Genomic DNA, 14,529 nt, shown 5'->3' on the forward strand with positions numbered 1-14,529 from the left:
ATTTCAGGGACGAATCGGGGCAAAATCTTTTTTCCTAAATTTGGCCCTGAAACTGAGGCAAAGGCGAACCAGCTCCATAGAGAGCTGGTCACATTCTCCTACTATGCCAATTTGATGCGTGGAAAACTCACATCCAATTCGCATAGGTGTGAACCCAACCTTAATCGGTACAGTTGTCATTCAAAAATACAATACATCACTTACAAATTTTTATTGTGTTGTACGAGAATTTTCATCACTAGTAAACTCTTCACTTTCAATATGAGACTAGCATGCAAAAAAAAAAAGACGATCATTTGTCTGATAATCTCATTGCATGTACCAAGCATTGCACATGGTACTAATGTTAGTGCAGCTGCTTTTTTTAAATGTAATTTCAGACTTGTATGTTGGACATATGTGTGTGTATTTGCACATGTGTATTTGTGCATAATCGTTTGCTCATGTTCTAGCTCCCGCAACGTTGTTGCATTCCTGTCCATACTCATGCATACGTGTATTTGCGCTTACCGACACAAACGCCCCGCATACACGTACATATTATTATTATTATTCAGGATTTATATAGCACCAACAGTTTACACATTGCTTTACAATATAAAAGGAGACAATACAGTTACAATACAATAAAATACAAGAGGATTAAGAAGGCCCTGCTCAGAAGAGCTTACAATCTAATACATATAATGATAAATGCACGCATCAGAGGGTGTCTACACACAGTCAATTGCGCTACACATGCTACATTTCACCGCACACACCAGACTGAGAGCCATAATGCTATGCCCTTTATTCATGGCTAGCTCCAAAGTGATGACCTGTAGGGGCTTTTAAAGCATCGCCTATAGAAAATATAGTGTACTGACGTTTGTCACTGTTTTAGAGGTGCACACAATTTTGGAGTTTGACATGTTGGGTATCTATTTACTCAACGCAACCTCATCTTTTATATTTTGCCAACAAATTGGCTAATGTATTACTTTTGTGTTCCCTAAAATGAACTGTAGTGTAATTTTTTTTTTTTTACTCACATTTTATTTCCTAAACCATTGCATGACAAAAAATTGGAACTACCACTATTTTATTTTCTAGGGTGTCTGCTTTCAAAAACAATATATTTGGGGGTTTTGCTTCATTTTCAGACCCAAAATAATTTTCTTTTAAACGTGTGCAAAAACTGCTATGGCAGCAGAAGGGTTAATATTTAAAATTTTCAGCTTTCAGCACTTTGAATGACAATTGCGCGATCATGCAACACTGTACCCATATTAATTTTTATAAATTTTTTCACACAAATAGAGCTTTCTTTTAGTGGTATTTAATCACCACTGGGTTTTTTATTTTTTGCTAAATTAACAAAAAAAAGACAGAAAATTTTGAAAACAAAAAACGTTTTTTGTAGTTTTTGTTATAAAATTAAGCAAATAGGGGATTTTTCTCCATCACTGATGTGCGCTAATGAGGCTGCACTGATGGGAACTGATGAGGCAGCCCTGGTAGGCACTGATAATGAGCACTAATGGGACTGCTGCGATAATCAGGACATAATAGTCTTGATTATCAGTGTAGATGTCCCCTTGTCACACTAGCTGGTTATTGGTTCTCCTTTCTTAATGCTGTCAAAAGGAAGAGGAAAGGAATGCCAAGAACTGGCTTGTGTTTACATTGTGATCAGCTGTGATAGGACGCAGCTGATCACATGGTAAAGAACCTCTGATTGGCTCTTTACCCTGATCTGTTATTAGCTGTGTCTTGAGGATAGAGAGATCACAGTATGTGCTGCAGCGGGTGCAATCATGGGAGGATGTGCTGCAGCGGACATGATCATGGGAGGACGTCATATGACTCCCACCCAGAACTGGCCAGCCATCATTTGGCTATAGCACGGTCTGCAAGACAATAGTTACCAAGAAAAATAGGTTAAATCTCCCCAAAGCAGGAATACTGACAGCAATAAAACATGACAGAGAGTCTACTCCTTCCCTTCTTCATCCATTTTTTTTTTTAAAGGCTTTAGGTACACTGGATGGTTGCTGCTGGTCTAAGTCAACCTTTTACTTCTTCCATAGCTTGGATAGATCTTCATGACCCTGTGCACCTGGGGGTTTGTGTTCCTATTGCATTGCCTGGAATGTAAAATGAATCCAGCAAGGACATTAGGACCCTATCATAATGTTTACAGCAGGAACATAGACTCAAGTGCAGAGAACTCATCAACATAGCTCTTGAGAATTCTAAGACGTTGTTGAGTGTTTTTCGTCAGTGGTTTTCAACCCTGTCCTCCAGTACCTCCAACAATTTAGCTCTCCTGTATCTTCTACACACTAAAATATCAGTTTTGAATTGATTATTTGATTGCATGTGCTTGTGTTAAAAACAATTTACAGTTTGCTTTCTTTTTTGTTTACAGACTGTGTCATCAAGTGTCCTTGTGACTCATTTAACTCTTTGTTTTTAACTTTTTATTACAACCGCCACACCCAAAGTAGTATTCATGATCTTGCTAGGAGTTGCCCCATGATACATGCCTTGACACGTCAGCATGCTATCATATGTATATCTCATTATACACAGAAGCTTTATGTGAAAAGGCAGATTAAAAACTTCAGTATTTGTGGCAAATGAGTGTGCGTTGTTTTTGTTTTATGGGGTTTTTTTTGGGTGTTTTTTTTTGGTAACAGTGATGTCTTCAAATAATTGGAAATATTTTCTAGCTTCATTTTATTTTTTAAACCAATTTTACTTTCCTTCAGTAGCCCAGATCCATGGGGTGGTTGATCAACTCTAGACAGATTTAGAAGGCTATCCATGTGTGAGTCTGAAAATGAAAGAGTTAGTAAGTCCCCCTGCCATTTTAGTAAAAATGGGCACGACAGTAACATTACACTCACCAAACATAGGTTGGGACTATAATTGTGTGACAGCTCTATGTACACCCACACGTCAGAGGCATTACCATAAAGACTACACCTTGGATAGTATACTGTGAAATACATATTTATTTTGTACCCATTTTTCTTACATTCTTTTGTTGCAATGTATCAATATACAAAAATGTTATCCTGTTTGTAAATGAATGCTATTTTCTTGTCATATAAGACTACAGCTAGCGAAATACAGCAGGAAAGCCTGTAAGACAGGTAAATGGTGTTTGCTGAAATTATCATGCTTGTGGCAGATTCTGATTGCATATTGATATTCAGTAATGTTTCTGAAATCACTACACCAGTATCTGCTTATTAAATGGTACCTACCTGACCTTTAACATCACTTACTATCCTCAGGCCATATACTGTACAGTGAGTGACAGCAATCTGTCGATCACGAGCAGGTGCCGGGTAGATTGCATCTCTGTCTTGCCCACCCCCAGAACCTGAGCAGGTTAGGAGGTGACATTTACTGGAACTGATCCCCTGTATTTTCTACCTGTAGAAGCTTAAATTGATACTAAAGTCTTGTTTTATTTTCTTTAAAAATAAAAAAACATGTTATACTTGCCTTCTCTGCGTAATGATTTTGCACAGAGCAGCCTGGATTCTCCTTTTCCAGTCTCTCGTCAGCGCTCCCAGCCCCTCCCTCCTGTTGAGTGCCCCCACAGCAAGCAGCTATAGGGGCATCCAAGCCGTTGCTCTGTGTGTCCATTCAGACATGGAGCTGTGATTTGGCCCTGCCCCTCTCTCATCTGATTGGCTAACTGACTTTGACTGCAGCAGGGGCCAATGGCATTGCTGCTGTGTCTCAGCCAATTTGGAGGGAGTGTCCCTGATGGTCGAGGCACTCATGGACATGGCAGTATAGAGATGGTGCTCAGGTAAGTATTAGGGGGGCTGTTGCGCACACAGAAGGTTTTTTTATCTTAATGCATTCTTAACCACTTAAGCCCTGGACCATTTGGCTGGCCAAAGACCAGAGCGTTTTTTGCGATTCGGCACTGCGTCGCTTTAACTGACAATTGCACGGTCGTACAACGTGGCTCCCAAACAAAATTGACATATTTTTTTTCCCCCACAAGTAGAGCTCTTTTTTTTTGGTGGTATTTAATCACCTCTACGGTTTTTCTTTTTTGCGCTATAAACAAAAAAAGAGCGTCAATTTTGAAAAAACGCAGTATTTTTTTATTGCTTGTTAGCCCCCTTGTGATAGAAGTAAAGTTAAATTAAAAAGAGTGTTAAAGTTAATTTAAAAAAGTGTAATTGCAACCCCGGCCACACATGTGAGGTATCAATTTAAACATTGGACTTGTACAATAAATCAGTCATGGTTACTTTACTTTAAATTGATAGCATGTAAAGACTTTTAAAGCATCACCTAAGCACAGTTATGCGTACTGTCGTTTTTCACAATTTCACAGGCGCATGCAATTTATGGGCTTGACATGTTTAGTATCTATTTACTTGATGTAACCCCATCTCTTATATTTGTTTGCATGAAAATACATTTTAGTGTGTGGTTTCTTAAAAATATAGATTTGATAAACATTTGCACAATATTGTACAACATAACGAATTGCAACTGCCACTTTTTTATTCTGCAAGATCTCTGCCTTCCAAGAAAATATAATAATTTTGAGGTATTAAATAATTTTAACCACTTCACATGTTTAGGCCATTTTACAACATCCTGGACTTGAAGGTTGCATTCACACTTGTGAATACACCCTGCTCCCGATTAGATGCGAGAACCCCAGCGATGGTTCCGGCGTCTGTGAATGACAGCTACATTAAAAGCAATAGGAAGCTGACCGCTCTGGAAGCTAATTGTGGCCACTCGTGTGTAATCACTTATGCAGCGATCACATGCAAGTGACTGCCTGCATCTAGGGCCAATAACTTGAATGTGATCACTGCATAAGAATTTATATGCTTTCAATGGGGCTGCCTCCCCTCTGGGGTTCTCTCATCTAATCAAAGGCAGGTTGCATTTGTGTGGTAGTAAAACAAGATCATGACATTTCTTTTGGCTGTTCAGGAAAAGTCAAGCTGTACAGCCGCCCAATTACTTTCACAGTAGTGAAAAGCACTATCTGTGCTTGATTAGCTGCATTGGAGGGGAGAGGAAACATTGAGGGTCTGATCCTTGATGTCTCCATAAAGAGTATCTGTCACGTGCCCATGCTTTCACATAGGGAGCTTGTTAGCCCCGTTGAGATATCAGTAAAGTTAATTAGGAAAAAATTGTGCCCCTTCCCCGCACATGCATGCAAATACACATGTTGCTCCCACACGTGTATGTAAACAGTGATTACGCCACATATATGAGGTATTGCTGTCTGAGTAAGTGCAATAATTCTAGGATCATACTATATGGTTAACTATAAACAAAAAAGTTGTAAAGTCTTTTAAAGTGTCCCCTATTAAAAAGTTTAGGTACTTTTTATTTTTTATTTTATTTTTTTTAATGGGTGCATTGTATTTTGAGTCTTGATCCAACCCCATCTTTTATATTACCAAAAATGTGGATATTCTATCTTGTTTGTGTGCACTAAGATTTGGTTTATTGTATTTTTTCTTAAAAATATGTATTTTATACAAATATGTAACATTAAAAATTGCAACATCTCTTTAAAGAAAACCTTTCACAAATGTTACCTGCCTAATCTCATTTGAGTGTATTCAGATGGGTAGATCAGGAGCAGTGTGTTCATACCTAGTGGAGGGGGTCATGTTTAACTTTGAACGTCTGGTATTTATGAAATCTCTCTGTTGTAGGACTGACTGTTACTGCAGTGAAAGACTCTGGAGAGTGGAATCTGGAGGCTGGTGCACTGGTCTTGGCAGATGGAGGTTTGTGCTGCATTGATGAATTCAACAGTATCAAGGAGCATGACCGTACCAGTATCCATGAGGCAATGGAGCAGCAGACAATCAGTGTTGCCAAAGCTGGGTAAATCACTTAGGATTAATCTTTATTGTATTACTAAAATATCTTTCTGCCTATTGCCGCGTACACACGTAGCGGACTTTCCGACGGACTTAGTCTGGCGGACTTCCCGTAGGACTGTCCGTCGGACTTTCCGAACGGGCTACTTGCCCACACACGGCACTTTTTCAGCAGACTAATACGGCGTACTAAGTCCGCCGTACTATCCGCCCTACTTTTGAAATGAACGGACTCGCCCACACACGCGGAGGAAAGTCCTCTCATTTCGACTGCGTCTCCAGATAGGCGGGGCCCGCGAAGGAGACGTCGCTGGCCCCGCCACCTGGTATGGACTTAAAGGGGAACCCCCAATGCCGAAAAAAATCGGCGTGGGGTTCCCCCCAGGTCCACATCAGACCCTTGTCCGAGCACGCTACCCGGCCGGCCAGGAAAGGGGGGACGAGCGAGCGCCCCCCCCCCCCCCAAGCCGTACCAGGCCGCATGCCCTCAACATGGGTGGTGCCTTGGGGAAGGGGGGGGCGCGCGGCCCCCCCACCCTAAAGCACCTTGTCCCCATGATGAGGACAAGGGCCTCTTCCCGACAACCCTGGCCGTTGGTTGTCGGGGTCTGCGGGCGGGGGCTTATCGGAATCCGGGAGCCCCCTTTAATAAGGGGGCCCCCGGATACCGGCCCCCCACCCTATGTGAATGAGTATGGGGTACAATGTACCCCTACCCATTCACCTGTAAAATAATGTACAAAAAAAACACAAGATAAAATAGTTTATTGCACAGCTCCGGGGGTCTTCTTGTCGGACTCCTCCGCTATTTTATTGTAGCTCTTTTGCTAGCGGAGCAGCCCGGCTTTCTTCCTCTATGCCGGCCTCTTCTTCCAACCACGTGGGGTCTTGTCCCCCTCTTCGGTTCTTCTGCCGGTCCACCGCGCCTTCTTCTAGCTCTTTTATAGGCGGTGGCCCGGTCTTCTGTCGTCGTCGCCGCCGCCTTCCGTTCTTCTTCTCCTCCTTCTTCTCCTCCTTCTCCTCCTTCTTCTTCTGGAGATGTTGACTCAACGTTCTCTCCGGCCGCAATGCCAGGGACGCGCTGCGCGGCGACTTATATAGGGACAAGGGGTGGGGTCATCCTTTGATGTCACATGGGTTGATGTCACATGGTGATCCCGCCCCCTTACGATGTCACAGTCCCGGAGGATGCTGGGACTGTCGCCATGTGACATCAACCCATGTGACATCAACCGATGACCCCACCCCTTGTCCCTATATAAGTCGCCGCGCGGCGCGTCCCTGGCATTGCGGCCGGAGAGAACGTTGAGTCAACAAGAGCTAGAAAAAGGCGCAGTGGCCCGGCAGAAGAATCGAAGAAGGGGACAAGACCCCCGAAGTCGGAAGAAGAGGCCCGCGGCGAGGAAGAAAGCCGGGCTCCTCCGCTAGCAAAAGAGCTACAAGAAGATAGCGGAGGAGTCCGGCGAGAAGACCCCCGGAGCTGTGCAATAAACTATTTTATCTTGTGTGTTGTGTTTTTTTTTTTTGTACTTTATTTTACAGGTGAATGGGTAGGGGTACATTGTACCCCATACTCATTCACATAGGGTGGGTGGCCGGTATCTGGGGGCCCCCTTATTAAAGGGGGCTCCCGGATTCCGATAAGTCCCCCGCCCGCAAACCCCGACAACCAACGGCCAGGGTTGTCAGGAAGAGGCCCTTGTCCTCATCAACATGGGGACAAGGTGCTTTGGGGTGGGGGGGCCGCGCAGCCCCCCCCTTCCCCAAGGCACCCCCATGTTGAGGGCACGCGGCCTGGTACGGCTCAGGAGGGGGGCGCTCGCTCGTCCCCCCCTTTCTTGGCCGGCCGGGTAGCGTGCTCGGACAAGGGTCTGATGTGGACCTGGGGGGAACCCCCACGCCGATTTTTTTTTTTCGGCGTTGGGGTTCCCCTTTAAGTCCATACCAGGTGGCGGGGCCAGCGACGTCTCCTTCGCGGGCCTCGCCTAACTGGAGACCCGCTCGAAATGAGTGGACTTTTCTCCGGGCGGGAAAAGTCCGCTCATTTCAAAAGTACGGCGGACTGGCACACACACGGCCGGATTGTCTGCCGAAATGCGAGTCCGGCGGGAAGATTGGAGTGTAAAACTACTTTCTAAGTCCGCCGTACTTTCGGATCAAAAAAGTATGCCGGAGGCTACACACGGGGGGATTGTCCGGCGGACTTCATTTTGCCGGACCTTTCCACCCGCTTGTTTGATCGCGTGTACGCAGCATATGACATAAAGCCAGGGCTCAAGTCCTGCGGGAACGCATGGGAACGAAGTTCCTGTACTTTTTCCACAACAGGAACTATGTTCCTGTTAGCAGCCGCGTCCCGCAAGACTTTGAAGTATGCAAGCTGTGTGGCAGGTGCTACACCAGCAGCAACGACACAGCTCGCAATAGTAAGTGCTGCACACCAGGGGTGGACTGACCATTCAGACATTGCCAGTAGGGGGCCCCATGACAGCTTCCTCTTCGATCTACCTGTCAACCACAGCTAGCTGATGGGTAGATCAGGTCCCCGCTGCTAAGAGATTGTATTTAGTCAGACCTCTCATGATGCGCTCTTCCCCGCCGCCCCCCCCCCTGATTTTCTGTCTCATCCTCCCCCCAGTCTCCTGCATACTTGCTCTGTGTGTCCTGCTGAATCCCCCCCCTCCTCTATCTTCAGTGCCATATGATGAGAGAACCCAAAGGAGGAGCACAGCTATTCTGCTCCCAGGACATGCAGGGAGAGAGGTGAGCTGAGGGAGGAACATCAGTTTGGGGTGGTAAGCTGAGCACAATACCTGGCAAAGTTTAATGCCAGGAGGGAAGTTTATGTGGAAATATGTGAAGGGTTTGAATAGCAGTGAGTGTGAGTGGGAGCCCTGCAGAGTTTGCAACCCCCCAAGCACACATACATCTGCTAAGCAGTAACACTTCCCTATCTCCCCAAGCATTCTCTCCAGATAATGTGCAGTTCATTTATGGCCTTTCCGTTTAACCCTGTGTTATCCAAACTCTGTTCAATGAAAAGTGGAAACTCGCCACATAAACACTCTATGTACAAAATAACATTCCCTAATAAAGATCAGAACATGATGTTCACATTTGCATGGAAGCACAATTGAATGAATGCTGATTATTCATAGAATTACCGTACTAACAGTTAAGCCAATATGAAAATTGGATGATAAAATACCACTTTTGAAGCGTTCGTGCATATGAATGTATCATTTTTTTTATTATTTTTTTTGGTGGGGGAGTGGATCTTGGGTGGGAGTTCCCACACTTTTTTTCCCCAGGACTTGACCCCTGCATAAAGCCATGTGTCACATCGTACATGCTGGCTGATACACCAATGGCTGAAGGTCTGCAGTGAATGGGCAAAATCGTGCTGGCCCCAGCACGCGTTTCCCAGAGCACTGTAGGAGGGAGTGGCTTGAATATGGTCAACTACTACTATACTACTAAAGAACCCTTAACTGTTGATCTATAATTCATTTATATTTCTATTGCACTTTTCTCTCTGGGGACTCAAAGCACATTATCTGCTGTTAAGACAAATGTTGAAGGAGCCGTCTTGGCAAAATCATAATGGGACCAATTTTTGACAGGAGCCAATTAATTTACCAGAATGCCTTTGGAGTGTCAAATGAAACTGGAGTACCTAGAGGAAGCCCACAAAAGCACATGGGTAACATGCAAAATCTATGCAGGGAGTGTCCTGACTAGGACTTAGGCTTGGTTTGCACGATTGCAACCCCAAAGTCACGCGATTTTGCCGCAATGTGAAGCAATACCTGTGTATTCTTGAGGTCTATGGACCTTAAGTCGCATCAAAGTGGGACCAAAGTAGTGCAGGAACTACTTTGAAGTCGCTGCGACTTCAAGTCGCACAGATATGAATGGTGCTCATTGGAAATCATGGGGTACAACTTGTAATGTGACTTTGCAGTACCAAGTCGCATGACAAGTCGCACTAGTGGAAACCGAGCCTTAAACTGAGAACCCCAGTGCTGCAAGGAAGAAGTTGTGCTGCCCTGGCACAGCAGAGAAAAGTGAATATATGTGTATATATATATATATGTATGTGTGTGTGTATATATATATATATATATATATATATATATATATATATATATATATATATATATATATATATATTATTACACATACACTATAGATATCTTAATCATACAGTACAGGACATAGACTTTGTATTCATAGACCCTGGGTTATAGGCGCATACCTTCAGGTGATTGGACACTGGCTTAGCTTTTGGGGACACACACTCTGGTCACCTCCCCTGTAACCTTATTCAAGTACGGGAGTTTCTATTTTTTTGCTAGTGTCTTAAAGGGGTTGTAAAGGTAAATGTTTTTTCACCTTAATGCATTCTATGCATTAAGGTGAAAAAACATCTCACACTGTTGGCACCCCCAGTGCCCCCGTTTTACTTACCTGACCCCTTCGAAAGTCTCGCGCTCGCCCCCGCCGCCCTCTTCGCTGCTTAGCCTGGCCGCTGATTTGCTGGAGTGGATGGATTGAAAGAAGCGCAGCCATTGGCCCGCGCTGCTGTCAATCACATCCAATGATGCGGCGTGCAGGAGGGCGTGGCAGTGTGATACAGCGAGCGGCTATAGACGCTGGCTGTATCATGGGAGCGCGCCCGCAGGTGCTTCTCACCATGCAAGGGAGCTCGCATGAATGTGAGAAGTACTTGCGGGAAGAAGCAGAGACAGCTGCCAAGGGACCCCAGAAGAGCAGGTTCGGGGGCCACTCTGTGCAAAACGAGCTACACAGTGGAGGTAAGTATAACATGTTTATTTTTTTTTTATGTTTACTTTACATTCCCTTTAACCACTTTCAGACCGGACCAATTTGCTGGTCAAAGACCAGACCACTTTTTGCGATTCGGCACTGCGTCGCTTTAACTGACAATTGCGCGGTCGTGCGACGTGGCTCCCAAACAAAATTGACGTCCTTTTTTTCCCACAAATATTTGAAAAAAACGCATTATTTTTTACTTTTTGTTATAATAAATATCCCCCAAAAATATATAAAAAAACTTTTTTTTCCCTCAATTTAGGCCGATACGTATTCTTCTACATATTTTTGGTAAAAAAAATCGCAATAAGCGATTATTGATTGGTTTGCGCAAAAGTTATAGCGTTTACAAAATAGGGATAGTTTTATAGCATTTTTATTAATAATTTTTTTTTTTTTTTTTACTAGTAATGGCGGCGATCTGCGATTTTTATTGTGACTGTGACATTGTCGGGGACCCATTGGACATTTTTGACACATTTTTGGGACCATTGTCATTTATACAGTAATCACTGCTATATAAATGCAGTGATTCCTGTGTAAATTACACTGGCAGTGAAAGGGTTAACCTGTGGGTGGCAGTGTAGGGGTTAAGTGTTCCTAGGGGTGTGTTACTAACTGTGGGGGGGTTGGGCTTTCATTTAGTGTACACTGATCTCTGCTCCAATCACATGGAGCAGAGATCAGCGTCACTAGTTGCTAGGCAGAATGGGAAAATGTTGTTTATACAGCATTTCCCCCATTCGGCCGCTCCGTGAGACGATCGCGGGGATGCCCGCGGCGATCGAGTCCGCGGGTCCCGCGACCGGACTCACGGGGGTCCCGACCAGCGCGATGGCACGGCGGCAACGAATATTGGACGTACATGTACGCCAATATGCCTGCCCGTGCCATTCTGTCGACGTACATCGTCGTGCGCTGATCGGGAAGTGGTTAAGGTGATGGACCTCTTCACCTTTATGGAGACATCTTTCTTGGCTTAAAGTACAACTAAAGGCAATTTTTTTTTTTTTTGTTTTGGATAGAGTGGAGAGTAATTAGAACACCTTTTAATTTTTTATTGTTGTCTGTGCCCCCATTCATAGTTGCCAACATTTCTTTCACTTGAATTTGATAAGAAACATAGGCATTAACATAGTGCAAGAAGATTATATGATAACCTGTACAGATTCAAACGGGGTTTCTCTCAGCAAATATTGAACATTAAACAATAATGTAAAAATAAAAAATAACCAGGCATCATTAAATTTCAAGGTGGTCAAATAGCAGAGCCATAATTTAGATTGTTATACACTTCATGCCCAAAGAGAGGGGAAACCAGCTGGGAACAATAGAACTGAAGACAATGTAATCATCCATGGGACCAGTAAGAGGTACCACTCTTGCTAGTGGGCAATAGGCCAATTCTGAGGGGGAGAGGATCAGGAGAGAGATATAAAATAAAGGAGAGGGAGAGAGAAAAGAAATGGGGGGGGGCAGGAGGCCGTCTCTGTACCAGAGGCTCGCTACAGAGATATTAACACGCCGTTATATATTACACTTCCTAGTAGCACTTAGGCAGTTGTGTTGATGGGAAGTAATCTAACCAATGCTGCCAGGTATGTAGAAATTTATTGAGGGTATCAGAATCACTGTCAATTTCGCATGTACCGTGTACCAGACTCTTTTTTTTTTTTTTTATCTCCCAGAATTATATATATATAAATATATATATATATATATATATATATATATATATATATATATATATAATTTTTTTATAGTCATTGCCGTAATAGTGTTTGTGTGTCAAGTTATCACAACACCATTATTATTGTAAAAATGTAAAATATTTTAGGGGTCCTATCAAAATAAAGAGGAAGGCAACGCTGGAGAAACTGTTGGAATTGGTGAAGCCTTTGTACCCCAGGGCAGACCTCAATTAGACAGGCAAAATTGGTAACTTGAGGAGTCCATTTAATAAGGAGCACAGTACGGTCCAGGACTCTGAGAGATCGGAAGCAGCAGCAGATGACATATATGTCCCGAGGATGTGGTCTTACAACTGCCTGCGTCTTTTGCCAGACCACACCAAACCCAGGCCCTCACTCTCAACACTTCCTTCCAGGCTGCTGTGGTGGGTTGGGTGGCTGTGTTGTTGGAGGTGGTGGAGGAGCATGGTCCAGCTCACACACGTGGCTTCTATTGGTGAGTTGGCCTCGCACCCCCTTGTTTAGGGCCTGAAGTATTACCTCCACGTGGATGAAATGTTGGCCCTCCTCCATTCCTTCCATTTTTACTGGCCGTCATACAGCCAAAGGACTCGTGGGCACTAGGGGTGGTTGTGAGGACCGCAGTAGCCTGCCGAATCAAAGTAGTCATTGACTCCTCCATGTTCTGCGCCTTCCTGGTCCCTTTTGTTGGAAGACACGGGAGGAACCTGGGATTCGGTCAGGCTACTGGGCACGGCCACCTCCTGGCTGCTACTTTCCACGACCACCTCCTGGCTGAGACTTTCCTGTGTATGAAAATGGGACATAGTTTTCGTTTTTTGGTCGTCAATCACACACAATTTTGAGCTCATGACTGTTGCAAATTGAATGTTAACAAATAGAAAAGACTATCGTTCTAACCCCAGCTTTTTTCATTCTTGTCCCAAACATTTTTGGCTACTATTGTCTATTGATATGTAAACCACTTTGTTAAATCAGAAATTGGTGATCAATAATAGCATCTAGTTAATATCATTAATTTTTTGACAAGAAATATGTTGAACAATGCTATACCTGTTTCAAGCTGGGCTCCTCCACATCTTTCTGGCCCAGGTTGAAGTTCTGAAGCCTCATCTGATGTGGAAGGAAGTGTGGAAGGAAGGGTTGAGAGTGATGGCCTGGGCTCGCTCTGGTCTGACAAAAAAAACAGTCTGTTGTAGTACCAGAGCCTGGGGACATAAATGTAATCTGCTGCTGCTCCTGATCTCATGGAATCCTGGACTTTTTTGCGCACCCTATTATATGTGCTCCTCAGGCCACCAATTTTGACCTTCAAATAAGTGATGTCTGCTGTGGGAGTCACTGGCTTCACCAATTCCAACAGTTGCTCCAGCGCTGCTTTCCTCTTTAGTTTGTTGGAATAATATTGTTTTATTACTTGCCACAGACAGGGCAGCTCTCTGTATTTATCAATAAAGTTTGGCAAGAAATCTGGATCAGTAAATGTATCTATATTCTCTGCAAGACAAACCCTAATGTCAGACTAAACTCTCCTAATCTTTTCCCAATATAGGACTCAATCTATAAGCATTATAGGCCACTAAACACTGATGCCCCAAGTTAAAATAGTACCTTTTGTTTGCACAGTAGGCACTTACGCTACTCCATCCTGTACGACGCACACGTGTTATGCTTTATATATACTGCGCATGCGCGAAACTCCGCCCCTGACCTTCTTTCTAGTGTATTCCCCCCCTTCTCTTTTGGCGCAGTAGGAGAGCACATGGCGGAGAGACAGCAGGTGCATGCAGAGAGCAGCAATGAGGAGGAAAGCCCGGAGCAAGAAACGTCCCGACCCAGGAGGAAATATAAGGCCTCAAATATATCCTTTGTGGAGATGGTGGACATCTTGAAGAGGGCCGACTATGATGGGAAGTATGGACCTTACCCAAACCTAAATGTGAGAAAGGCCAAGATCATGACTAAAGTTGTGAGAAGTCTGCACAGGAATTTTGGGGTACGACGATCCAAAGAGCGATTGAGGAACCGCTGGTCAGACCTAAAAATGAGGGAGAACAATCAGTAATCAGGATCAGGAAACTGCTTCTAAAAAGTTTTGCACA

General features: G+C 44.0%; 1 protein-coding gene across 1 annotated transcript in view; it reads left to right on the top strand.

The window, feature by feature from the left end:
• The window catches only part of MCM9 (minichromosome maintenance 9 homologous recombination repair factor), a 148,241-nt gene that overhangs the window by 82,245 nt on the left and 51,467 nt on the right, over nt 1–14,529 (top strand). Inside the window, exon 8 of the mRNA XM_077487038.1 lies at nt 5,709–5,883. Within this exon, the coding sequence (XP_077343164.1) occupies nt 5,709–5,883 (175 nt within the window). The remainder of the gene's footprint in view (nt 1–5,708; nt 5,884–14,529) is intronic.

This window comes from Lithobates pipiens, unplaced genomic scaffold, assembly GCF_037356315.1.
Source record: "Lithobates pipiens isolate NorthernLeopardFrog02 unplaced genomic scaffold, aLitPip1_a1.2 Scaffold_18, whole genome shotgun sequence".
NCBI lineage: Eukaryota > Metazoa > Chordata > Amphibia > Anura > Ranidae > Lithobates > Lithobates pipiens.